This window comes from Acanthopagrus latus, chromosome 19, assembly GCF_904848185.1.
Source record: "Acanthopagrus latus isolate v.2019 chromosome 19, fAcaLat1.1, whole genome shotgun sequence".
NCBI classification, from domain to species: Eukaryota; Metazoa; Chordata; class Actinopteri; order Spariformes; family Sparidae; genus Acanthopagrus; species Acanthopagrus latus.
The window spans coordinates 14870662-14897057 of record NC_051057.1 but is presented as its reverse complement, the minus strand read 5'-3'; the positions used below and the strand labels follow the sequence as shown (position 1 = coordinate 14897057).

Genomic DNA, 26396 nt, shown 5'->3' with positions numbered 1-26396 from the left:
TTATGGATGGGGACCAGTCTGAGAGGAGACAAACATCTGTCACATAACTGTCTCATGTTAATATTCGAGAGTAAAGGTTATCTCACCGCTCACTGCAGTGATGACTTGAAGCCGAAAGCAGGAAACAAAGTGAACGACTGAATGAAAATGACTCAGCTGGAGAGGGAATCTTAAGAAGAGACACCCTCACCAGTGATGTTCATATTTTTTTAAACCCTCAAACTGACCTTTTAAATTATTTTTTCAGCCTTCCCACGTTAAAGACAGAGTGAGAAATAATTTGTTTGGGTGGTCAGCTTAGATTATGCCACGAGAAGGAAAACTGAATGATGAGCCAGATAAAAAGGGCAATAGAAAATATAAACTGCTGCCACTGCTGATGGTGATCTATTGGAAATCAACAACCAATCCCTGAGGCTGAGACATCGGGGCAAATCTTACAGCCCTGTGTCACATTTTATGATAACATGGGTGACAGAAGGAGGATGCCGATACTCCACTGCTGCTGTGAATGTGTGTGATATTTTTAAAAATGAATAATTTTTTTTTAATGTATATCGGATCCGATAAGCAACGGGAGAAATTGTGTCATGAGGACGCTGTTATGTTTCCCCTCCCCCGCCCGTCATGTTCCAAACATTCAATTAAATTGATTTTCAACACTTAGGTCTGCTCGGTGCGCCTGTCCTCCTCAGACGAACGACCGCATAGAACAAAAAATCAATCCGGCAGGTCATGCCAACCCATATTTACATTCATTGTTTGGTGGCAACCTCTGCTGGTTGTGGTCGGTATTACAGCTGTCAAGGAGGACGTGAGGATAAGAGGTATGAAGAGCGACGGCTCCATGGGAAGGCGGTCAGGGATGGTGGATGGGTCAAAAACAAGGACGGGACATCAACTCAGGAGACCAGGTGTGGCACCAACAGTGAGTTATTTTGAGGTAGCAGTCAGTTCATTACATGAGCACTTTGTCAAGAAGTAACCATGATGTTTTTTTCTAAACCTGACAAAGTGCTTTTCTTGCCAAAACCTAACCAACTGAAAGTGTATGAGGAGAGTCTGGTTCTTATGCTGCGGAGCCACTTTGTTACCAGTGATTCTTCGATAAGACTAAAGGAATCGTCACTGATTCAACCTTTTGGTCAGTATTAGCTCACTGATTGGGCTTTTGTTCATCATTGTTGGCTAACTGTTTGAGGCCATTTATTGTTTCGCACAGCTAAACGTTTAATTCTTTTAACCGAAACTACCAGCCAACAGCCGACCAACTCAGCCTTTGATCACCACTTTTAGCGAACTGTTTCAACTGTGTTACAGCAGAAAAAAAAAAAAAACATTCCTTTCCTGGATTCCCATTTAATGCACAATTAGCTGCATATGTGTATTTGCATTCCCCCTTCCTGTGGAGTCCTCTAGCTTTATATTGCAGAGTCTGGGTTGCCCACAAGCAGTTCACATCCATCTGGACATGCTGCTGTCATCATTTATTTGCACTTTTGAAAGTGTTAAAGGGCAGCAGGCTGAATTTCAAGCAAAGAGAGTTATGAACAGGCCGTCCAGAAAGGTGTCTTAAAGTATGCATAAAACCATTTCAAACTGATTGGCTGAATCAATCGCATGCCGCTTAACAATGGGGACGCACAAACTTGTAGATGCCTGTAATTTTTTTTTTTTTTTTTTTGGTTTGTATAGGCCTATTGATTTCTTTTCGAGCGAATATTGCGAACAAACCTATTATGTGGACAAAAGGAACACTTTGGGTTGAAGCTACTGAACCAGCTGCCAAGGGATAATTGGAATTTTTGATTCAAAGGCTGTTATTGCTCCCAGAGGACTAATCCAAGTGTACCTTGAGCATGTACTCTGCTGCACCCAATATCATTTATTTTGTTACGTTCTCAAAAAAAAAAAAAAAAAAAAAAGAATCAAATTCTTTGTGCTTTTTTCTCTGAGAGTCCGTCCGCTGTGTAATCTGTGTGCAACAGAGGCTCAGAGGATGAAGGCTCAAACTAACAGGGGAGATTGTGGGTGGATGTAATGAGTTAAAACTTGGGTGCCGATGGGTGACAAAAACAAACATGGATTTCAATTAAAAATGGTCCCGGGAGAGATAAATGTATCACAATGATCTTTTTATTCACAGAAGAGCTAGTGCTGATAGATGTCCTGTTTAAACACTAATAGCACACAGTGGACAGCTGAATTGTCATTAAATAGAGCTATCATTTTTCTTTATCAACACACTGCGATCGCCTGATTGCCAAACAAATCAAGTTACACTATGAAAATGAGTTTTCACGGTGCCATATTTCAGCCAAAAATGCATTTATTTTGCATCAGAAACAAAGGGATCTTAATTATTTTTTGGAAAATGGAACATTTTAAGAGGTGAAAGCATCTGCTCAACTCTCTTCTTTGCAATCACCCACTTAGTGTCCAAGCTTTCAGTCTGAGTGGACAATCCGACTTCTCACTCAAACAAATAAGTGCCTGACCCAGCCCGTATTACACCCAGTACATTGTTGTCAGTGTGTTATTGTGTTGTCAGTCAACTACGTGAACTGCAATCACGTCGCTCTCTTCTCTCCTCATGCCCCTTAAATAAAAGCCAATGAATTATTAAACACCTCAAAGTACTGTTGGTCAGCCATTTCGTGCACTTTTTTCAAAACTGCATTCATTTTGCCTGCTCGTCTTTACACACACGATGGGTAATGCAGTTCGGTGCATTCTGCTGTTTGGCAAAGTCAAACGAAAGCGCCTGGACTGGACTGAAGGCAATTATTTCACTGATGGTTCCCCCTCCGCTCTGTTTAACCAGAACAGGGCGCACAGTCTACCTACGAAGAGGTTTTGTACGCTACACACCTGAAGCATCATAAATTAGGCCCCTGGTCTGAAATGTATTTAAATTAATATTTTTATCATTTATATTTTTTTTTTTAGCTGATACCTTTGTCTTCCTGCCCCCCTCGCGTCTGCCTAGCATGAGCCAACAGGTGCAACTCCAGTTCTATCAAAACCAAACAAAAGACGTTTTATTGTTGGGTGAGCCGGGCAGAGCGTGACGGCGCAGATAGAAATAAATGAACAGATTCTGCTCTGATTCAGACCCAGAGGAAGCGCTCAGAGGTTACTTTTAAACTTTGGTAAAAAAAAAAAAAAAAAAAAAATTAAAAATAGCAGATTCATCTTCACTCCCAGTCATTAACCTGAGTGCAGCAGCGATCCGCGGAGGTGACCTCCATTGTCGGGTGTTTATGTGATGTTACATTGAATGCAGGCTGCAGCAAGAGGAGCAAATGTCACTTTACATCATGGATGGAACATTACAGAGATGAGAAGGGAAGAAGAAGAGATGGAACCAGAGTCTCTGCTGAGTGCCGAGTTCAGTCATTGACCTGAACTCAAACACAAAGATGACATTTACAGCCCCTCTGTGTTTTGATGCTTCATGTTTTGATGCTAAGGTCCAGTGAAGTCATCTGGCTGTAGAATAAGATAATCCCGTGATGAGACTCAGGGTAATGTTTTAGTTTTGTTCATGTTACATTTGGAAGCATTTGCAGACTTCCTTCCTCACTCTACAGCCACGGGTGACCAAATGAAACGCACCGTTATCTTGAGCAAATGTGTGAATTTCTCAGGGTTTGATCACAATAAAGTAATCACACGAGCAAAGGTCTAGTCATTTTTATTCATAGTAATGCAGAATAATTCCATATTATATCTTTTAGATTAAGGTGGATAAGACATCGTGTTGCACCTCAGTATTATCTGCCACACAGATGCCGATGGACCCTGTTGGTAGTCCTGACCTGCTCGGCCCTTCAGGGCGAGGGAGCACTGAGTTTATCAAGTGCGCGCCTTGCTTCATCCGCTCTTGTCAAGAAGACTGAACAACTTGCTCCAAACATTATGCAACACACAGAACCAAAAGGACCTCATGTTCAGGTTTTTCCCGGTCAAGTGCAAAACAGTCTCATAGTTCAGGCCGCATTACAACATGGAAACAGCTCAGTGTAGTAAACAGATGTGGCGTTTTTGTGCATTCTACGCGTATTTCCACGTTGCACAATGGATGTGTTTATCATTTGTCGTATTAGTGGCTGGGACATTGAGCTTGTTTATAAGAATGAATTCTTCATTAATCAAATAAATTGCCACCAGCGGTGCAAAGATTTCCTCAAAGTCTTGTTGTCTCTGTCTGTGTTGCATGTTGCAGTATTGTCTGTTTGGGTGTAGCCAGGATGTTAAACAAATCCAGTATGGGGAGGTGGGGTACGCGTCTTGTTCTGCTGTTTGTCATGTGGGTGTAAAAATTGCATAAACGCCGCCTCCAAAAAGCATTAAGAGCCTTTATTTCCCTGTTAAATCAACTGCTTCCTTGTGTAAAAATGAATAAACATTGAAAAACGATTCCTGCTATTTGCACGAACCGGAAAGAATTCCTAGATTGTTAGAGGGATGATTCATGGAGCGGCACACAACAGACGATACATCAGCTTCATTGTCGAGAGTTTATCAGCCACTCTTGCGCCCGTTGGCTCAAGTGCTGCCGCAAAGAAACACTGAGGGCCGACTTGAACAAAGGAAGGAAATCATACTATGCTTGAAGTCTGTTCCAAGAAGTGAGACTCACAGAGAACCTGCGTAGCCTTTGTGTGGACAAATGAATGCATGGCATGCAAAGCTCAGCGATGGGCGAATACTAAATATACTCAGATTACTGAATGTGTCACCAGGTTTTGTTTTTTTCCTGCTTCTTCAGGCCTTCGTCGCAAGGGAGTTACATTTGTCACTTGCATTGTAAGCATTCGCCGAGTTTAAGAGGCTTATATTAGGTTTCACTGCCTTGAAAAAAACTGTGGTTGAAATAAATTAAAATACTCTCAGAACTCTGAATATTTCAAGGGTGATATCTCTGGAGATTAGAAGAAAAAGTGTAATGTCACTGTCACAAATTGAATGTAATGAAGTTTCATGAATACCTGTTGATGTCTCTGTGAGTCGCCTGGATCAGATGCATTAAGAAAGAGCAAACAGGAGTGAGACAGCAGCAGAAAGTACAGGGATAAAGGATAAGCTCCATGTGAGGCAGACGCTCAGGAATACATTATTCAGCAGCTGTCTCACCGCTTACTTAACAAACTTAACCAAGGATGGAATTCTGCATTTGAGCTTCACCTCAAGTCATGAAGTCAAACAACAAAAACACAGGCTGCTTTCGTTCGTACTTTGGTACGACTGTACTCTTTGTGCCACCAGCGAGTCAAAGTCTTCATTCATCCTGTGAAATATATCAACTTCCTTTACATGGACTCGCACAACGTTTTGTACAGATATTCATGGTTCCTCAGCAAAGTATTTTAATGACTTAGACGATCGCCCGACTTTACAGTCCTGCCTCAGTTAAAAGGACAGCGATTCCTCACTCATTGGGTGGCATATCTTGAGTGAAACGCACCAAACAAGCCAAAACCCAACACCTTCATCTCAAAGTGTTCATTCTGTACGGAAAGTCTCTCACAAACAATCCTTTTTTCCTTCACGGGAACACAGGCTGGCAGATGTATCCCAGCCATTTCGCTGCACAGATGTTATGTTAGCGGCAGCATATTTGGTCATCGACATGGTTTATAATTAAAGACCTGGGAGGTCGGCCCTGTTTATACTCTGCTGCATCCACTTCTCTGAAGGGGATCCTGCCTGGAGGCATGTCAGACCGCTGGTGCACCAAGCACAGCTAAAACTAGACATTCAAAAGTAATAAATTATCAAACTGGCAAGCTGTTACAGCTCTACTGTGGGTAAGACACTCTTTTCTGTTTTATTATTGAGGGACAGCTAAATCGGCGTGTAACATGTTGGGGCGCAATCAAATATTAGACAGCAATCCCAAGGTTCCTGTTTAAGAAACATGTCGGTATCAGTTTATCATTAAGTATTCAGGGGTGCACAGGGAGGAGAGATAGCAACTCTCAAACAGAAAGATAATCCAGCCCTCGTGAAGTAGGTCAGTAAATGTTTCATGACAGAGCAGTGGGTATGTCTTGACGCCCACCAGAGGATGTGTGTTGTGTCGGAGTGGGAATGCCAGTGTTTCTGTTCTGCGCGAGAAACTTTTAATTGTGTGTGAGCTATTAATTTCCAAAGGAGGAGACGAAGCCAGAGACTGATAGCGATCACTCTGAAGATGTAATACGTTTAAGACGTCTCAAGGGCAGAGCAGTTTGTCTGATGATGGCTCTTCAGCGTGGAACAGCAGCCATCAGCGTGAGTCCACGAGGCAAGCATCATTAGAGCTGCCGAACCTTGAGTTTGGGTGGAAGGCCTTGACATATCGCCTGCAAGTGTTTTTTTTTTCCCGGTCCTGTTCCTGCATGTTTCAGACGTTTCCCCGCTCTTAACTTTGCTCTAAGACACCTGATTCAAATGATCAGCTAATCATCGGGTGCGTCGGGGTTGCAAACCATGTAAAAAAAAAAACATGTTGGGCAGCGGGCACTCATGACTAGGACTGAAAAACACCAATCTACACCATTTAAATGATGCCCTCCTGCAAAAGAAAAAAAAAAAAGCCAAAATGATGTTCTCCACAAATAAGACACACAACACACTCACCACTCTCTCACCACTTTCTTCCACGTCACTTTACATTAAAAGGTGGCAGGAGTGCACATTAATGTCGGCTGCTACCCGCCATAAAACAGGGAGAAAAACAACACAGTAACTCAGCTTGCTGCTACCACAGTGTGGCTACTACAGTCTCCTAAAATGATCACTATTGGTAGATTTTATTATGAATTCTTTTGGTCAGGATAATCATGGAGTGACGACTAGACTGGAATAGACGACTGGTGTATGATAATCTGAGGCAATTCAGATTTTACAAATATACACCTACACTTTACTATATTTGTGGATTTTTTTCCACACAATACTTGCCTTTTTCTTGTCTGCATGCTGATTAAAATCATTTGTGGACTACTGCCTCTAAGAGGCTGGAAAAAGTACATGCACAGTCAAAGGAATTGGCCCAATACAACTCAAGTATCAAAAAGGAACAGAGCTTTATTTACAAGTCTTTTTTTTATCCGTTTTATCAGATTTAAGTCATTACAAGCGTCACGGCAGATGAAATCATTAAAACCAAAAGGCAGAAAATGTCTATTTACATCTCAGATTTCATCACAGAAAATAAGTCACACTTAAATACAGAAATAACATCACAAATTCAGGCGTCTGACATTTTTTTTAAGGAAGAATACAAAACACTTCAATCTGAACTTTCTGCTAAAATCCTGGTGAAGTACAGAACTGCAGGCTGTGCAGTGATGTTCTGGATGCTGTATGCATGTCCTGCAGGAGTAGAACAGTAACGTCAGTACGTGAAAACAAACAAAGCACTATTAATTTCTATAGGTGTGCATCAGAAACGTGTACAATTACAGTTAAACGGTCTTTTATTGTCACTTCCCAAGAAGGAATTTACTGAAATACAATGAAATCTTAATTCTGCCTTAATATCTGTTATGATGGCGTATTCTTACCACATTGCACCATGAAAGATTGTCCTGGACTGGAACGGGACTCCCTGCTGTTGACTGTTACACTCACAGAGCTTGTTAGTAAGTTAAAAACCTTTAAAAGAAAATACAACAATGATTAATAGAAGAAAGCATTTCAAGACACGAGCGGTGTACAAGAGGACAGAGAGGACAGAGATGACATATAGAACACAACCACACGAGAGACGAGAGTGAGAAGTGTACTGACTGTTGTGGCGCTGTGATCCACCCACAGAGGCTTCTTCATGTAGGAGCCCAGCAGGATTTTTCCACTACAGAAGGAGCCACCATTCACATCCACCATTAGGCCCATCGCTCTGCCTTGATAGAAGTACCAATCAAAGTGGTCCGGACTGATCTCAGGACCATCTGCAACAATATCAAACAGTAAGAATTATTCAATAACAGGTCTGGACAACCATTACTTGTGTTGTATACCCTTTTGTAAAGACTATTAGAAGATAATACAGGGTTTTGATTAAAAAATATGGTATCTATGTTTCAGATAACAAGCAAAAACTAATTAAAATGCTTTCATGCAGATGTGAAACAATGTATTATGTGAAAATTAGTTGTTTTATCAAGTATTTTTGATGGATTGGGACATCTATGTGATTGTGATTGTGATTATGCATATTAGTGCCTACTTTTGTCCACGTTTCCTGGCCTTTCCAGGTCTGTTAAGATTTCATTTACATTTTTAATAACCAAAAGTAATAACAAAAAATATTATTGTTATCAGTCACAGAATATCTCTGAAAGACTTCATACAGTGTGTATGAGGAATCTAAATAATATTGGTATAACATAAGTGAATTTAAATCTGCTCAGCTCCATAAAGTAGACAAATGATGTCACTGCAAGTATATCTGTAAATGCTTCGAACAGTTGCTTGTTTAGCAGAAATTTCATGGTCTTACTTTCGATGGTGGTAGACCAGAGACTCTTGAACCACTCTATCAGGTTGGCCTTATCCTTCGGCTGTAAGATCAGCGGTTTGAGAGGAGGAGCACACAGGTCCGAAGCAGACAGAACAGCCTCGCTTCGGTTTGACGGCAGAACTGGAACAAAGCAAAGACAAAAGTAGAAGTTCATTTAAATGATTTAAAAGAAGAGGAAAACCCCATTTAGTAGGCACACAATCCATGATCAAACATTTGTCATTTATGTCAATCGAGGTGACAATGAAAGCCCCAGAGGGAGCGATTTAACCTAGTGATGTGAGCTACACATCCAGGTGAGAAAGAAAGAGCTGCTCCATTTTCAATCCCCAACAGAAGGTGAAAGGGCAAAGAATAAATATTTCAGTGTGGCTGCCCACACTCAGGACAGAACAACTGTCAAATGTGGCATATATGCAAAACTGAGCTCAAATGGCTATTTCTCTCTACAGTGCCTGGAATGAATGTTTATATTTCAGCCTACATTCATGAGTTGCAACCTTGACTTTTTTGTTCTGTTTTGTTAGTGTAACAAAACTTGCCTCTTAGAGGCTATTTATTATCACAGTACACATTCATTGGGGTACATTATTTTTTCAGCCTTGTAAGAAGCCCTGTGTACACTGACAGTCCTCACACTGGTTGATTTTCATGTAAACTTAACAAATATTTCAATTAACACTGCTTGTGCTCTCAGACTGTAGCCATTATTTTGGTCCAATGATGGCAGGAAAGAGATAAAAAGCCAGATAATATAAAGAATCATATGTGTTTAAGGTGTGTGCGTGTGTGTGTGCGCATGCGTGCATGTGTGTTTAAAGACTGTCTGGATAAAGAAAATTCAAAAATCCGAAATTTAGAACCCAGCTCTTGATATTATGATTGGCCGCAGCTACTTTCCAAGACCCAGCTCTACAGCCCTTACAGATTAATTAATTGTTTCATAAAACATGACTGATATAAACATGTGTGTTGATTTTTTGTTATATTATCATACTGATCTACAAATAATAAAGTTTATATGTGTGTTTTGTGTTTAACAACATACTCATGTCATCATTCTCCTCAAACTGTTCCAGCTCGATCATGGAGGACGGCCCACTTCTGAGGGCTTTTAACCTGCCAGAAAACAAAAATAATTTAGTTGTAAACTCACATAAACCAACAGAAGCCCAAACTGGAGGGAATTTGACTGGAAGGTCAAAACGAGGTATTTCAGAACTCGTGGAAAATATGGAAAATCTCCTGCATTATGTTGGAGGGGTTCCGAACAACCAGGTGACCGGTCACACATATTATGGGCCTGTCCAAGTCTGCCATGTGACCGGGGGATGTTGAAGAGGAAAGTAAAAACAGCAGCTCTTAAATATAAAATCAAGCAGTGGCCAGGGGAACATATTTTGGGGATCTCTCTATGAAATCAAATAGCAAAAAAAGAAACGTAATTAAGTAACGACCCTTTATCAGCCAAAAACAACTACAATCCTATAGTTGCAGCAAACCCCCTCAAACATAAAACAGTGGCAGCACTAGGTGAATGAGGTGCACATTATGTAAAAGGTTGCAGCTAAAATACAGCCAAAAAATGGACTCTCTGGAGATATGGTCTCCATGGATACCAGCCAGTCAAAAACAAAGTGCCAAATCACTAAGACATGGAAAAATGAATGTCTCATTTTCGATATAATCACAAAAATGAACTAATAAATTAAAAAGTTTGTTTAGTTTTTTTGTGTTGTGCTGTTTTATTCTTTTAATTTCTTTGGTTCTTAACTATAGTCCAATAAATTCATATGTCGAGCTAAAAGAATGTGGTAATGTTTATTTACTAAACAATGTGATGTATGAATTTTGCGGTATAGAAAAAAAAACAAAAAACATTTGTATGGACCAAAAGAGAGAAAAGCTTCCTTACGTGTTCTCTGACTGATAGTGGTCGTCCTGGTTCAGGGGGCTGATGGACTCACCAGCATCCATACTGACAATATCTTCATGTTTCTTGCCAAGTGTTGTATAGTCAGTAACAGTCACTTCCACAGCAGGATGTGCAGTAACTTTACATTTTTTCCTCTGACCCGTTTCTTTACTGCTCACAATAGTCGGTGTGACTGAAGTGGAAATGTCATTAAACATAGCCAGAGAGCGTTTGACAGTCTTAGGAGACGACAATGGCTTCACTTTCAGTCGAGGCACAGGAGCGCCCCCTTGTGGTTTTGGAGAGACAACCATGTTGCCATTTATGGGCGTCCCAAGTCCAGGAGATCTGCTCTGTTTAGCCTGCTTTTTTCTGTCCTTGCGTGGTTTGGGCCCCTGCTGCTGGGGCGGCAAGGAGACACTGTCTACATCCTCAGACAGGCCATTAACAATCCACCAGTTACCGGTCGGTCTCCTCCTCCGTTTCCCAGGTTCTACCGATCTGAGCTGCTCCCTCTGTCCTCTGGGAGAGACTGGCGCTGGTGAGGCGGACGCTTTTTCGTTAGGGACGTGATGGTAGACTCTTTGAAATACCTGATCCCCTGTAAAACATCACATTGTAGTCTGTTACAAAGCATAGAGGTTATGTAACTGCTGTAACTGCAAGCCCAGTAAATCAGCCATGGTCTGAGGAAGCACCATCAAGTTTGCTATCTAACTCAGAGAGGTGTGTGCAGCAGAGTCAATAAATGCCTTAGCTTAAAGCTGCCAAGTGAAAACAATATTATTGTACTTTACAACAAACATGTAAGGCACTGCAAATAGATAAATGTTTGGTTTTTGTAATGTTTGTACACAATGCTGCTTTAGAAGGACTTTCTAAATAAAAGGGGTATTCAAATGATAAAAAGTGGCCTTGTGCAGTAACATAGATACCTGAAGATGCCATACACTGAGATGCATCGAGAATCGTTTTGCAATCGAATCGTTGACAGCAGAATCTCAATGAAACAAATCATGAGGCCAGTGAAGATTCACACTTCTAGTTCGTATGGGTAACTTTCCCTTTTACTAAAGTATTATTTTAACAGGATATCTTTACCTTTACTCAAGTATGACTTTTAAGCATTACATTTTCTTCAAGGTCTGCGTGTTTACCTCTGTTTTGGCTGTGCTCTCTGTGAGCAAAGACCAAAGGGCTCGACTCCATGTCTTCGTCCGCGACCTCCTGCTCTTCAATCTGCTCTGCCTCAACCATATCGAATACTTCTGATGCTTTCACCTTAGCTGGAGTGTCTCCTTTTGTTTTTCTGTTTCTGTTCTGGCTGGTTTTCTTTTCTTTAGCTTTATTTGTCTTCTGACGAAGTGACGGTGCAGGTTGATTCCTTCTTTTCATACCTCCATCCTTCTTAGTCTTTACAGGAGACAAGACTGTCGCGATGGGCTCCTTCTTGCTCTGCCTTGACTTTTTCAGGGTGGTCTCGCTGTCTGAAACCTTTGTTTCCTCTGTGCTCGGAGAGCCGCTCACCCACCACTGTCCAGGCTGCCTCCTTTTCCTTTTCCCAGGAATCTGAATGTCTTCGGATGAACTCTCTTCAGATACGGCCAGTGGTCTGTTCTGTTTATTCTTTTCACCTGATTGTGTTTCAGAATTCATGATTTCTTTCTCTGTAAGAAGAAAACACAAAACAGTGTATAGATGTTCACTTAGATGCGGATAGTAATCTCTACTGTGATTTTAAATGTTTACATAATTTTCACACTGCATCACTTAAAATCTCCCTCTAGTGAAATTTGCCAATTCTCTATCAGTTCTCAGGGACTACAAGAGCAGCTTATACAGTTCATTTAAAAAACATTTACATTGATTAACTTGACATAATAACTACCATAAAAATTCATATTTGCACACATGAAGAGTTTTAGCTGAAGGAGATTACCTGGAAGAGCATCTACAGGCTCCTGACTTTGCTCCTCCTCAGCCTCAACACGCACCATCTCTATCACTGCACCTGACTCCTGCGGCACTTTTTTGTCCCCCTTTAATGACTTAGCCCTGCTTGTCTTGGCATTTTCATTCCCCTCTTTCAAAGACTTTGATCTCTTCATGTCAGAGGAGTTCTGAGCTTTCTTTTCCAGAGTGGGCTTCTTTTCTTCATCCATGGCTGTGTCTTTAGGTTGCTCCTCTGCCTGGTCACTTTCTTTAGAAGATGCCTTCTTCAGTCTTTTCTTTTTGTCTGGTTTCTCTTGTGTCATTAGGTCATTTGCAGGAGGTTCCTCAGGACTGCACAGTTCAGGCTGCTCCGCTGCCTGGTCACCGTCTTTCGCTGATGCCTTCTTGTGTCTTTTGTTTTTGTTTGGTTTCTCTTGTGTTATTAGGTCAATTGCAGGAGGTTCCTCAGGACTGCACAGTTCAGGCTGCTCCGCTGCCTGGTCCCTTTCTTTCGCTGATGCCTTCTTGTGTCTTTTGTTTTTGTTCGGTTTCTCTTGTGTCATTAGGTCATCTGCAGGAGGATCCTCAGGACTGCACAATTCATCCATATCATTTCCAGGTTCAGTCACCTCATTTTTCTTCTCTTTCACTTTCATCTTCTTGATTTTCTGATTGACAGTCTGACTTCCCAGTTTGCTTCTTGCCTGTTCAGCTTCCTGCTGTTTTTGTTCAGTCTCTATGGGGCTATCCTTTGCTCCCTTCTCATCTGAGCCGTCCTTGCTGTTGCTGGAAGTTTTGTTCGGTCTCTTACTGGTGGCACTTTTACTTGGGATGCTAAACCAAAGAGGCGAATCATCCTCCAAAATCAGGAAATTGTCCTCTGGCTCAGGAGGAGGGGGTGCTTTTATTGGTGAAAGAGACTTCCTAGAACTTAAACACAAATATTTATTGGATTATTCATAGTTTTAGTACACCAACATTACTTAGTATACATATTTTGGTTATTTTCATTTTTCAACGGGAAGGAAGACTAGCTGCAACTTATTAAGGTGCACTCTTAACTCACCATGAGGGTTTAGGCTTTGTAGCTTCTCTTAGCTTCTGTAGAAAAGTGGTCATGTCGTGTCCCACACGGGCAGGTGCCCCAACAAACGGCTGCTTCCGAGCGCTTTCTGTCTTTTTCTCAGGAACTAAGACTTCAGGCTCGTCTCTCACTGCTGACATGGGTGGGTCTAGGATTTCTTGCCTGATAAACAAAAAGAAAGAAAACATACCAACCTGTACCTGATGCATCGAAAAATGTATGTGTGAGGTTTTTCTGTATTTTTGCCTTTTATTATCAACTACTTTGACTCATGATATGGCTGGAAACATCTGTGTTATAAATATAATTATTATAAATAACTTGTTCTGCCTGTCATGTTTATAAGCAAGTTTATTGTAAATAAGATATTAAGCCACACTTTAATGACCAAATTCATGCGACGCCAGACTTGATCATCAACCAGGACATTGTACACCAAGTTAATGCAGAGCAATACGTTGTCAAATGTCGATATTGTCATTATATCTTAAGTGAAAGCATAAAACTAACTCTGATGATATATTAAACACTTATTAGTTCTCACCTTTGTGCTTTTCTTTTGCCTTTCAGATCAGCTGTATGAGGTTTCTTGGATGCCTTTTCTTTCGCTGGCTGACTCTCTTTGCTACAGAAAAAAAGATTTAGAAAAAAAAAAAAAATCACATACATGTATGTAAAAACTCTCGAAGGGCAGTCCTCAAGTGATGAACATGAGTTCCAAACAAATAAAGGTCAAAACCAAACACTGTATACTGCAATCACTTTTGTAGAGGACTCTTACCATGATTCCTCCCCCTTGTTTTGTTGACTGGGTATGGGTTTGCTTAAAGCAATACTGCTTGGAGGAGACTCCAACTCAAAATCATCCAATCTAGAGGGAAATAAAATTGTTTAAGCTAATGTACTGTAAACAGTGAAAATTTACTGGCAAACGCTGTTAGTGCTGACCATAAGTATCGAAAGTAGAATCCTAAAATGTGTACAAACGAAACCTCTGAAATGCAAATAATCATTCAAAGAATTTATGTCAAACAACTTATTTCCCGCATGAAAGGCATTATCATTGCTTACTGCTCCGCAACGAGCCCGTTGCCTTGCTGTTTCTGGGTGGGTAGGAACTCTGTCTCTGCCTCTTCTTTTCTTTGATCCTCATAGACAAAGAGGACTGGGGACATGACTGTGTCTTTTTCATTATCCATCTCTACTTCGCCATCCACAATTACTTTCTCTTCAATAGGGCTGGATGTCTTTCTTGGGCCATGCACTTCAAATGGGATGTCCAAATCTGTAATAAGAAAAAGCAGCAGCTTTAACAAGATAAACATTTCTAGACAATCACCCACCTAAAATGCTGTACTGAATTCTCTTCCCAGAAAGCTTAACAACCAGACACACGTGGGCTCACCTAGCCAGAACATCCCACATGAAGGCACCCCCATACAGGGTTTAAGAGCATGCAACTCCCCTCCAACTGGGTAGAACAGAGGAAGCCTTTCGGATGTGGAAACATCTTCAAGAAACTGAAACAAGTCCAGCCGCCTACAGTATAACACTTAGAATTACCATGACCTGGATGGCTAGACCTTCATCTACACTTTTCTAAACATTTTTTTTAAAAAAAAGCAAAAAAAAGGCAGACATGTGACCTGTACATTTAGAAAAGTCAGGTATTTTCACAATGGAATAAAGACTTGAGTCTCTTACCAATGTCTAGTTTTGGACTGGGTGCCCCTGTTGTAGGATGTAGATCTCCTTTAGGCTCCTAAAGAGTTACAAAACATACATTTCAAGGCATCAAATCTTTCGTAAATGAAAAATCTGCTTAGTCTATATACAAGCACAAAATCTAAAAGTGGAAGACCTCTGTTTAAACTACGAAGCTTCAGTGGTCAAACACAATGTGGCTACTTTGTCCCACAAATGCAAAAATCATCCCACTGAGTTACTATGAAAAGTTTAGGTGAATTTTGAAGTGTAAAAAGCAAAATGTGTTTTGACAGGCTCATCTGTCTTTTTTCAAGTGAGGACAACACAACAGTAAACAGCTGCTTTTAGATGACAAACAAAAGCACTCCTAAATGTTAAATCAATCACCAGAGGCTTGTCAGAGACAGAGACAACACTTGAGTAAGACACCTTTTTACTTCTTATATGCATGTCAGCAGACGTCATCATAGTAATGATCGTACATTACCATATGGCAAACTGGAACTTTTTCTGTTAGTTGTCCTTCCTTCTCCGGGTCTGAAGGAGAGTCTCTACCCGTCTGATTTGCGTCAGTCCCAGTCTCAGAGATCTGGAGCAGAAGCGACTGAGGTACTGGGTCATCTTCTTCAAGCGAGGATGGCTCTGAGAAGAATAATGAAGTATAGGTTAACATAGTGACAATGCAAAACAATCTGCAAAATATTAAGGTCAAATAATCCCACACTCGACTCACCCAAGTCGTCAAACATCTTATCGATGTCTTCCAATTCCAGCTTTCCCACCCATTGATTAGATGTACTGAAAACACAAATGTTTATATGGTGACTAATAGATCAACAGCTCAGCATTCTCAATACATTTAAATCTGCATTTAAACATCTTTTCAATAAAGCCAATTTTACAAATGCACATACAAAATTCACAACTTTAATATAATGTGACAGTAACTTATTCATTATTTAAAATAACAAGGCATGCCCTTTAAACTACCTTTTCTTGTTTGGCATGTAGCAGAGTTTCCTCTTTGGTCTCCTCTGTGAACAAGCAGTTGAAGAAAAATCAGTTAGTTTTTAACTGTGATTCAGATAATTTATATATCTCACAACAAAAGAGAAGATCTAACATCACTTTAGCGTCATGGTTAGAAGCCAGTTTATCAGTTTATTAGGAACACAAACTTAGAACTACTGCAGTATATTTGATGCAACAGGCCTTGCTCATGTTAACTGCCACAGGATGGATACAATATTACGGTTCAACGACATCATAAGCTACATCCTCATAAATCATCATGACTCCCAAAACCGCAGTGAAGCTTCGAATTATTAAATTGCAGCTTTATTGGTCTCAGCTACATGAGCTTGTTTGTAGTTGTACATGGCAACCGAGGGTTACAAGCCCTTCCTCTTGGTTTCGGTTCACGTTACGTATTTGATCGCCCCTCTTTCCTCGCAGGAACAACAACAGATAGATGCAGATTAAAAATAAATTAACTCACCAAGGTAGGGTAGTTTTCCTCCATGTATGTTAGCTAGCTATTTCAAACGTACGGCGATAACGTTAAGTGACTGTTCGCGACAGCTAACCCGAGCTAACGGTTAGCCAGCTAGCATTTTGTTTTCACTAACTGCTCTTCTTATTCGGTTTGCCCCCGGAATGAATATGTTTGAAGACGCTCTCTGAAATTAAGCTGTGATTAAATCATTACTAAAGTGAACGCTGATAAGAAAGCTATTTCGCCCATTTGATAGGCGACGTTAGAGACAGTTAGCACAATGGCGCTGTTTACAATTTGTAAATAACCCGCGCGCTGATATACGTGGGCCACTTCCTGCCCTCAGTCCGGCCTCACAGACATGCCTGTCGCTACAATGGCAATCCTTACGATTACGTTTTTTTCAAAACCATAGAATAAACTTGACTACATCAACAATATAATATCAACCGAGCTATATTACTGATGGAGGTTGTTGCCAATGCGCGAAGGCTTTGAGTGCAACGACTTTGTTGCCTGAAAGAACACACTCAGGAAAAAATATCACAACTACCAGCTGATGTTCTTCTTCTACGTTTTAATTTTGGCAGTTGGCGCTTAGCTTTCCTGCCCACTACAGGTTAATAGTGGTGAGGATAATTCTATCCTTAAAATGAATGATAAGTTTTTTGTTGTTGTACATGATCAACTTTTAGCAAATGACTTACATTCTGATGTAATATTCAATTATGATAGACCTTTTTTAGTAGCAATTTTCTTCTTTTATTGTGATATTCTTGTTAATTTGCCACATTATTAAGTAAGCACCCTCATTGCGGCTGTATGTTTAAAACACTCGGTATCAAGCATGATAAATTTCACAATTCCTTTATTTCAAATAAATATGTCAAGATGAGAGAAGTACAGTAATCACTGGAAGGGAACATCTGGTATTAAACAAACAAACTGTAAACAAATGGTAAAGCATATGGCCTATATTGTTAAGTCTTTGATTACAATGTGCCCCTGTGCAGTGTTGTAAAATTATCCTAATCAGAGCCTAATGAGTTGTGTTAGCAATTTGTATGTTAGAAAAGAGGCACAAGGTTTAAAGATCAGTCAGACAAATTACATTTATTACATTATTTTACAATGCAAATTGTACTAGAGTGTATTTTAAATAATACTGTGTGACCAAAATGTAATAAGATTTATTAAAGGTGCACTTTGTTATTCTGGAGACCCTACTGCCTCTCTAGCTTTAAACACTGTTCTGGGGACCTTTTTTCCTCTGAGAACCGCTTGTTTATTGAGTTATGAAAAATTCAGAGTTTGAATTTCTTCTCCAAACCTACATAGTGCCCTTTTAAATGTTTCATAATATGACAAAACAAACCAAATGCACAACCTAGCACATTTGAAATCACTAGTCACGGTGTGACATCTTAAAAATGTTCAGCTAAATATCTTTTTCTGCTTCTTGGCAATCTCCTTTGGTTCCATGGCATCTGGACTGATGTCTGCGTACAGCGGCTGCTTGATGTGTCTCCACACCACCAAAACAATCCGGATGGCAAACAGCACACAGGCCAGGGCCAGAAGCACAACTGAGAGAAGAAAATCTAGTTAGTCCTCATACACTAGAGGTAAAATGTTACTCTAGTTGGACCACTGTTTCAAAAGCTCTCTAACTACATTTACTTTCACATATTATTATGATGGCATTTCTCCTGTCTTACCAATGAAGATGCCATTGCGGCTGGGCGATTCAGCATTATAGTTTTTGTCCAGGTTTCCGGACAGCGCCCAGATCACAACGGGGTAGACGATGAGGACGTACCTCACGTGTTTGTCAAGGACAAAGTTTTCCAAAACAAACCTTGCGAACACAAAGAAGATTCACATTGCCTCACAATCTCACAGACATTTTTGCGCATTGCCTCTCTAATTTTGGGCATTTTTAATTGAACTTAACTTACCACACAAGCAGAACAACAGACAAAACAGAGTACGAGACGGTGGCAGCATCCAGTGGGGACATATTTACTTCATAAGTCAGTACAATAGCCACGTTGATTAGTGTTGCGATGGTTGTCCACGTTGTGTAGATCATCACACCGTTCTGAACCTGCACATATCATACATCACGTTAATTCAACGCTGACCTACACTTGATGATGCAAATCCTGTATGACTGTCGTACTGACCAGCACACGGATGAGCCACAGATCAGCGTTGTGGTATTTCTTGAGCCAGGGTCCATAAATATGGAGTCCATGGCAGATGAAGAATAGCATGGAGTAATTTGTGCAGATGACCAGGATGAGAAAAATCAGTGCTGCAATCATAATTCTTTAGAAAGGCACAAGAACAGCAGGAAAATAAGTTTATTGTCTCTTTTTGGATCAGTTCCTATGACAGTAAAACAAAGTGAGACCTCCCAGTCCGGACAGCTAGCTGCACGGCTAACTGAGCTAACTTGCCCCCAGCAGCCACAGTAAATGAGAGTAAGACATTACTGCAGTGAAGTAGAAGAATTCAAGAGGTGGCTGATTGTTACATGTTGCACCCCTAATTGTAAAAAGAATAGTCAGAGGAGACATTTCAAACCCTTACCCTTTGTCCCAAACAAGCAGCCAGCCGATATTGAAGCACAGATTGATGCACCAGCTAATAAAGAATCCGTAAGGCAACACCGCAGGGCTGCAGTACACGTAGCCATAGCCGTTCCTTCAAGAAGAAAAAAAAGACACATTTCCACACTGTGAGTCTCTTCAGAACAGCAATTATCAGTTTAGGGAAATATTGTTTTCTGTGGCTTTTACTTTTTTCTGCTACACCTACATTTGTCTCATGTTATCCCCAAAAAAGGTATTACAGAGACACAGACTGACCCAGGTTCAAATATCTCTAACAAGAAAATATACAATTTTGGCCCCTACTTCCTGCAAAGTCCTGAGACAATGTAGATGACCATTGCTGTCAGCCAGACGTAGATGACACTCCAGATGTTAAAAGTCCATCCTGAAGGTGTGATCTGGGTGTCAAACACAGCAGACACATTGGCCGTAGTGGTACTATAAGGACCTGGAGAGGGAAAAACGCAAATAATGAGTGCGATGGAGAGGAATGTAACACGTTCAACTAATATTTGTGATTGGCAAACAATCTTAGGGCGCACTCACAATCGGCCCAGAAAATAAGGTCCCCAGAACGCTGTTTGAAGCTAGAAAGGTGGAAGGGTCCACCACATATAAACAAAGTAAAACAGTATGAAACTGCGTTGTCCTTTAAGATCAGATTGTTTATTCTGTTTTTTCAGTCATGAAAACGAAGGAGTTTCTTTATTTAGTTTGTTCATTAAAAATCAAAAAAATCTTCCTCTGCTTTCAGTATTTAAAACATCTCTCCCAAAGCTACATAGTGCACCTTTAAACGGAGGAATCTAAACACAAAAGAGAGATGGCTGACGATGCTTTAACTCACCAAGTCCAACTACAGACAGCCCGTTGAACACCAGACTTATTGCAAAACCAGCAAGAAATGCCACGATCGCAGCAAGACGTCCGGGATTATGTTTTGCCATCATGGTCTACTGTGAAAGAGGAAAAATAAGCAAAGAGAAACAATTTTTTTTTAGTTTAAACACATCCATGTAACTGCAAAAAGCTTCCTAAGCAGACAAATTAAAGAATTACTATGGATATAGATGACGGATTAATTCTTTGGTTTCAATGCATTGTGGCATTTGTGGCATCAGTGAGCGAATAGATGTGAGCTCAAAGCAACTTGTTTTCAGCTTCACTGTCGATGACCTGTATTTGAACCTGACCTCTGACCTCTCTGAGGAGTGGGAGAGTGATAACAATCAGTCACTTTATGTACTTTAGCATGTAAGTTGCCATTCATATACTTGCACAATGTTTTTGTTTTTGTTTTTTTTACCTAAATCACAAGCTTTCCTGTAACCTTTTTTCAAGATTGTCAGCAAAAAAAAAGTCATTCTAAGGAAATTACTCCCCAGAATTCAAATAATAACGACTGAATACATTTTATATCAGGTTACAAAATTACTTGTGTAACTTCCTAAAGGTCCACGTGCCGCCACTGCATGTTGATTTTCTAACAGGATCATAAAATGTTGGCAGCAAAACAAAAAGAGTGGCAGCATGATAAAGTAAAAGAGACGTAGGCCTACCTTTGTCTGTGCGAGGAAGCAGAATACTGTGCAGAGGACGAGGGGGTGTCCGTTTTATAGAATATCTTGTTGTGTAAGATGAAGTTTTACAACCACTCGGGGCATCACGTGCACCTCTTATCTTGGACGCATTCCTGCAGCAGAGGGTAGAATTGTAAAAAAACAAACTGTCAACATTTGACATTTGACCCTGTATAGTGCACTGATTCATCCGTTTATCTGCTGGTCCTCTTCTTGATCAGTAAATTTGTTTTGTACTGAAGTCACAGTTACCCCCCTGTTAACTTCAGCTGAGGCGAAGAAAAGCAGCAGAGTGGTGCATTGTAAGAAGCTGAAACCACAAAGTGTTTCCGGCATTTTTGAGTAAAGTTAGTGTTAAAGGTTCTGCACATAACATTATCAACAGTGATATAGCTGCTAAGGAATATTTGCTATATAAATACATAGAGGAGTCACATTGTGACTAGAGAATAAAGTCTCACTTTGTACACGTGCTGTGATCCAAGCTTCTCTGGTCTTTGTTTTCGTGGCTGCGCTGGCTGCCTGGTTTCAACCTGACTCAGTGCTGAGCTTGTGTCTGTTCAAAGCTATGAAATTTCATGGGTATGTAACTTTAGTCGCCATGATAGCTAATTCGCTCTTGCCGATATTACGGAATTGTTTGCCAATAGTGAAATGGCTAGATGTTGCTGAATGTTGTATATATTAATCAGATGTCAAATCAGAAACTGATACATTTTCTGATAATTGAGAAATCAGCTAATTCAGTCCTGTCACCCATCCGTTATCATTATTGTTAGTGATCCTTCCTTATTTTGTCATCAGTACATATTACTGCATCTCGAGTGACCTATTAGGGACATTGTTGTACTGTTAGAGTATTTATTATGTCTTATATACCATAAATCATTGCATGAAGGCATGACATGAGGGAAAGCAGTATTTATTTCAAACAGCATACAAAGTCAAAATGCACAAAATGAAAACAAACAATAAACAATCATTTAGGGAGGAATTGTTCACATTATCACGACTCCTGCGTTATTCCTGTGCCACTTTTTTTTTTTTTTTCCCAGAAGCTCTGAGGCTGAATTTATCAATAACACTATATACAACGCATATAGACATCTCACACAGAAGCTGAATACAAAAATGTTTATATCAACAAAAAGACATCCACTCAACATTTTCACTTAAATATCCTGTTCTGCTTCTCTGCGATCTCCATCGGGGACATGTCATCTGGGCTGACGTCTTTGTAAAATGGCCTGTTGATGTTCTTCCAGGTGACCAAAACGATCCGCGCGACGAACAAGGCACAAGCTGAAGCCAACAGTGCAACTAGTGGGAAGAAAATACCAGAGGGAAGCATTAGTGTGCAAACCATCTGTGACGTATCGCAAGCAGATGACGTAACCAGGTTTCATTTCCTGTTCTGGTCAAGATGTTTAAGTTCCTCACCAATGAAGATGTTATTGCGAGTCGGATTCGCAGCGTCGTAGTTTTTCGTGAATACTCCCGTCAGTGCCCAGATCGCCGACGGGTAAATGGTGAGAATGTACCTTACATATTTATCGAGGACGGAGTTCTCAAGGATGAACCTGTGACAGATCCAACACATTAGCCTCTGGAAAGACCCACTGAAAGTAATCCAGAATGAGAACCTGCAGTGCACTTACCACACAAACAGCAGTACGGTCAAAACTGAGAGTGAGAGCGTGGCGGCGTTCGTCTGGGACATGTTCGCATCTCTGGTCAGCACAATGGTCAAGTTAACTAGGGATGCGATGGTTGTCCACGTTGCATATATGGCTATGCCATTCTGAACCTACAGTAGAGACAGCAGAGTGGAGTTTCAGCGGGATGTGTCTCAAACCAATAGCTTGTGAGATTTGATGTTAAACACAAGCTTAGAATCGAGCTTCGGTACGCACCAAGACACGGTGGAGCCACAGGTCGACTTTGTGGTATTTTTTGAGCCAGGCTCCATAGCTGTGGAGACCGTGGCAGGCGAAGAATATCACCATGTAGTTAGTCAAGGCGATCAGGATGAGGAAAATCAGGGCGGGAATCATCGACCTTTGATAGGGGTGAAAAATAATAGAATGTTAGATGTCATGGTGGTTTCCAGCAACTCGTGTGCAGATTTTGTACTTCTCCACCCATGAAGCCCGATGTATTTTATCCACACATGCCCAAAGACAAGAGAATATTAAGCTCAAGACTATTGTGGCATTTGAATTTTGAAAAGAGGAGAACAGTAACTCTTGTTTACTTTATATGATTTATAATTGAGGACCCTGCAGACCCTGCAGTTCATCGCCTCCCCCAGATTTTTCCAGTCTGCAGTAGAATATGTCCTAAATCCAAGTGAGGTTATCTAAAAGTATTTATGTTTTTCTATTGTTGTGGTGTTTGTACTTACTGTTGTTCAAACGTATTCTTTTCAATTTATCCTGATACCACCTTTACAATATGCACATAATACGACACTGTCCACACTTGAAAATGCAACTTGAAAATAAAATATAAAGTGTAATAGGTAAAGAACTGACGGTGGAAAACAAGCCCCATTCATCTCACTGCGGTGATACTTTCTAGGTGATAGTGTGTAATAATATATTTTTGACAAGCGATATATATAATATCTAATAATGGGCAATAAACTTTATTGATTATTATGTATCAGATACTTTTTTTCCAGTATATTTGTAAACACTTGGCTCAAATGAGAAAATATTGATCTATATTGATTCGGAATAGGCAGAAATAACAATACAACCAACAACATTCAAAAACATGAAGGTCAAGTTGACTAGAGATTCAAACTCCTTTCACAACCTTTGAATGTGTCACTGTGCTTTTCTGCCTTTAACCATGCTGGCATAGCATCAATTAAAGACATGAGCATGAACTCGAACTAGCATTGTTCTGTCAAAATGGGCCTCCAATACACATAGAGCAAATTGTTCATCTGTTCGAATCCATTAAAGATATTTTTTCAACACTGTGAATTGAATAAAAAAAGACATTTCATATCCCAACTCACCTTCTGTCCCACAGAAACAACCACCCAGTGTTCAGGGCCAGATTCAAGCACCAAGTCTGAAAAAATCCTTGTGGCAAAATAGCAGGACTGCAGTAGACGTAACCGTAGGCATTCCTGATGAAGGAAGTCACAGAGGTGAATGTGTACTTCGGCAAACCAGATACATTCTAGGAGACCACGAGAACCATTATTTATTAGTGCAACTGTATTAACATAGGAAAAATGCAAAAAGTACATACTTCCTAAAGATGCCGGAGAGGGCGTAGACCACCACCAAAGCCTGAAAGACATAAATGATCGACCAGATGCTGAAGGTCCATCCTGCAGGGGTGATCTGGGTGTCAAACTCATCTGAAATATTACCTGTGGACTCCAAAAATGGATCTGAGGGACAAAAATTGAAAATTACTCTAAAGACTTATTTGACACACTCGGTGTTGACTGAACCTGATATTACACAATAGAGTGTGAGAACTTACATATTCCCGGCGCTGCCAGAGCACTGAATACCATAGTGACGATGAAGAAAATCAACGCCAGCACGATGCCAATCATCAGTCTAATGTTGTGATTTGCCATTGTTGATGACTAAACAATCTACAAACAAGTAAAACACATGGAAACACACATTATAGGGTAAAAAACAAAAACATTCAGGCGCACCGTGATGATAATTCACCCTTAAAATCAGTTTGACTTACCGTTTATTGGACCTTCTTGGCTGAAAGCAACATGTAGACTGCTCTTGAGGACGGGCTTTATTTGCACTAGAACGAGCCCGTTGTGTAACTGCACATCTTTTACGGCCTCTCGGCACGTGTGCATGTTTGTCACTTATATCATCAAAGTTTGCAGACGTCTTCCATCTGTCCCCCTGTCTTCAAACAATGAACAAAACTGATCTGTGCATCAGTGACAACATAAATTCATGCAACTTCAGATGAATGATTATTTTGTTCATAATTCTACGCATATATGAAAAGGCTGGACTTTGCCCCTTGCAGTAGGATCATGTTTGGTAACAGGTCTTTATCACCCGCTGACACCTGACTGTGGCCCCGCAGGTGCGACCGGAGTCTCTTAATCTTCACTGCTGATGAGGACGAAATGTTGGCTCACTTCCAGATGGAGAAAGGGCAGCATGGCAAAGGTGGTGGGTGCAGGGTCGCCGTCACCTCTGGAGCTCATAACAAGTTTACTCCTGTAGGTGTCATAAGGTTACGAACAGAGTAAACAGATCCTGAGGTTCTGGATGGGTTTCAAGACACTGGGCTAGGACAACTTTTACTGAATTAAAGGATGTGTACACGTTTTCCACCCATGCATCTGCTCTTTCATCCCTGTCCATCAGCTGCTTTGACCCACAGTTGCTGTTTTTTTTTTAACCAAGAGATCCGTTCGCATCTTGAGCAGCCAGCTGCGAACCGATCACTTGGTTTTGTCTCTGTAGGTGCCAAGTTTGATAAGCTACAATTTAATAACCACATCACAATAAAAAAACAGTGAGTGGTATTTAAGATCACGGTCATGATGTAGCACTGAGGACACTTTACAAAAGAGTATATTGGCTCCTGTGGTGGATCCAGCCTAGTGCAGTTTTTTTCCCATTAGCATTAACCGTCTGTATATGAAAAGCTGGTCAAACTTTGTGCGTGATGGTTTGATGCACATGCTGATTTGGTGACGCTGCTGGACAATTTTGTTGATGTATTTTGAATTCGGAGTGCTACACTGGCGTTTGTATGTAGGGAGAATGCAGGATAGTCACCGACGTTCTGTTTTTATTGCTGTTCTGATGATTATGCTTGTTCGTTGATGCAGTGCTGCCAAGCCTGTTAAATCATGTTAGTTCTGTTTTTGTTTTTTGCACTTTATGCTCCAAAACCAACTGCCCTTTAGAGACAAATCAAGATGAACTCGAACCACCTTCAACAAAGTTCAAGTTTGAGATACTTGTACTTTAGTATTTCCCTAGTGTACAATACAGAAGTAAAATATTGTTCTAACTCTAATTTACTTGAGTTACATTTTTCAAAAATAAAACATCTGATGATCACACAGAATATGACACAGAGGATCTATAAGAATCAGTTTTCATACATCTGTTGAGATCCTGGTACATATTTTTACTCAACTACATATGTTCAATTTTGAGGTATTATTACTTCAGTATTGCACATTTCAGATGCAAAATATTGTACATTTTATATTAGTTTTTTTATGAAGTTTTACACACAAAGCAGATGATGACCACACAGACTATGTGCATTTACATTTTCACATCGAAGCATCAGTTTTATTATCCAGTCATATAAGATCTATAAAGGGTCACTGTCCACACACTTGTTTAGTAACAGCGATTTATCACCTGATCAAAGCGGTTTGTGGGTCCTTGAATATGAATCGAGTTATGAAATGCTGACTTGCAGCTCTCACTATTACAAAAGATATCGTGACTCTGACTGTGTCTGACCTCTGTTACTTAAGCTGATTGATTGAAGATATATTTTCAGTGGTAAACA

At 40.4% G+C, this 26396-nt stretch overlaps 3 protein-coding genes and 1 long non-coding RNA gene across 4 annotated transcripts; 1 reads left to right on the top strand and 3 right to left on the bottom strand.

Moving 5' to 3' along the window:
- Positions 1 to 7052: 7052 nt before the first annotated feature.
- Positions 7053 to 17158, bottom strand: si:ch211-161h7.4 (muscle M-line assembly protein unc-89). Its single transcript, XM_037079338.1, has 17 exons — positions 16652 to 17158; positions 16144 to 16187; positions 15887 to 15951; positions 15641 to 15795; positions 15151 to 15208; positions 14518 to 14731; positions 14228 to 14317; positions 13991 to 14071; positions 13429 to 13608; positions 12370 to 13292; positions 11588 to 12097; positions 10431 to 11031; positions 9564 to 9634; positions 8495 to 8635; positions 7783 to 7943; positions 7557 to 7647; positions 7053 to 7365 (listed from the first exon to the last, which is right to left on the bottom strand). Exons 1-17 carry the CDS (start codon positions 16673 to 16675, stop codon positions 7283 to 7285), a joined length of 3492 nt encoding a protein of 1163 aa, XP_036935233.1. The 5' UTR covers positions 16676 to 17158; the 3' UTR covers positions 7053 to 7282.
- Positions 16214 to 25297, top strand: LOC119008720. Its single transcript, XR_005071495.1, has 3 exons — positions 16214 to 16655; positions 18158 to 18273; positions 24939 to 25297. It is a non-coding gene; the product is annotated as an uncharacterized LOC119008720 (long non-coding RNA).
- LOC119008718 lies at positions 17500 to 20860 on the bottom strand. The gene is made up of 8 exons (XM_037079340.1): positions 20826 to 20860; positions 20114 to 20222; positions 19570 to 19714; positions 19244 to 19357; positions 18835 to 18979; positions 18607 to 18755; positions 18367 to 18506; positions 17500 to 18234 (listed from the first exon to the last, which is right to left on the bottom strand). Exons 2-8 carry the CDS (start codon positions 20214 to 20216, stop codon positions 18083 to 18085), a joined length of 948 nt encoding a protein of 315 aa, XP_036935235.1. The 5' UTR covers positions 20217 to 20222; positions 20826 to 20860; the 3' UTR covers positions 17500 to 18082.
- LOC119008719 lies at positions 21753 to 24713 on the bottom strand. Its single transcript, XM_037079341.1, has 8 exons — positions 24576 to 24713; positions 24354 to 24471; positions 24114 to 24258; positions 23875 to 23988; positions 22760 to 22904; positions 22505 to 22653; positions 22287 to 22426; positions 21753 to 22166 (listed from the first exon to the last, which is right to left on the bottom strand). The coding sequence occupies exons 2-8, from the start codon at positions 24451 to 24453 to the stop codon at positions 22015 to 22017; spliced, it is 945 nt and encodes a 314-aa protein (XP_036935236.1). The 5' UTR covers positions 24454 to 24471; positions 24576 to 24713; the 3' UTR covers positions 21753 to 22014.
- Positions 25298 to 26396: the final 1099 nt, after the last annotated feature.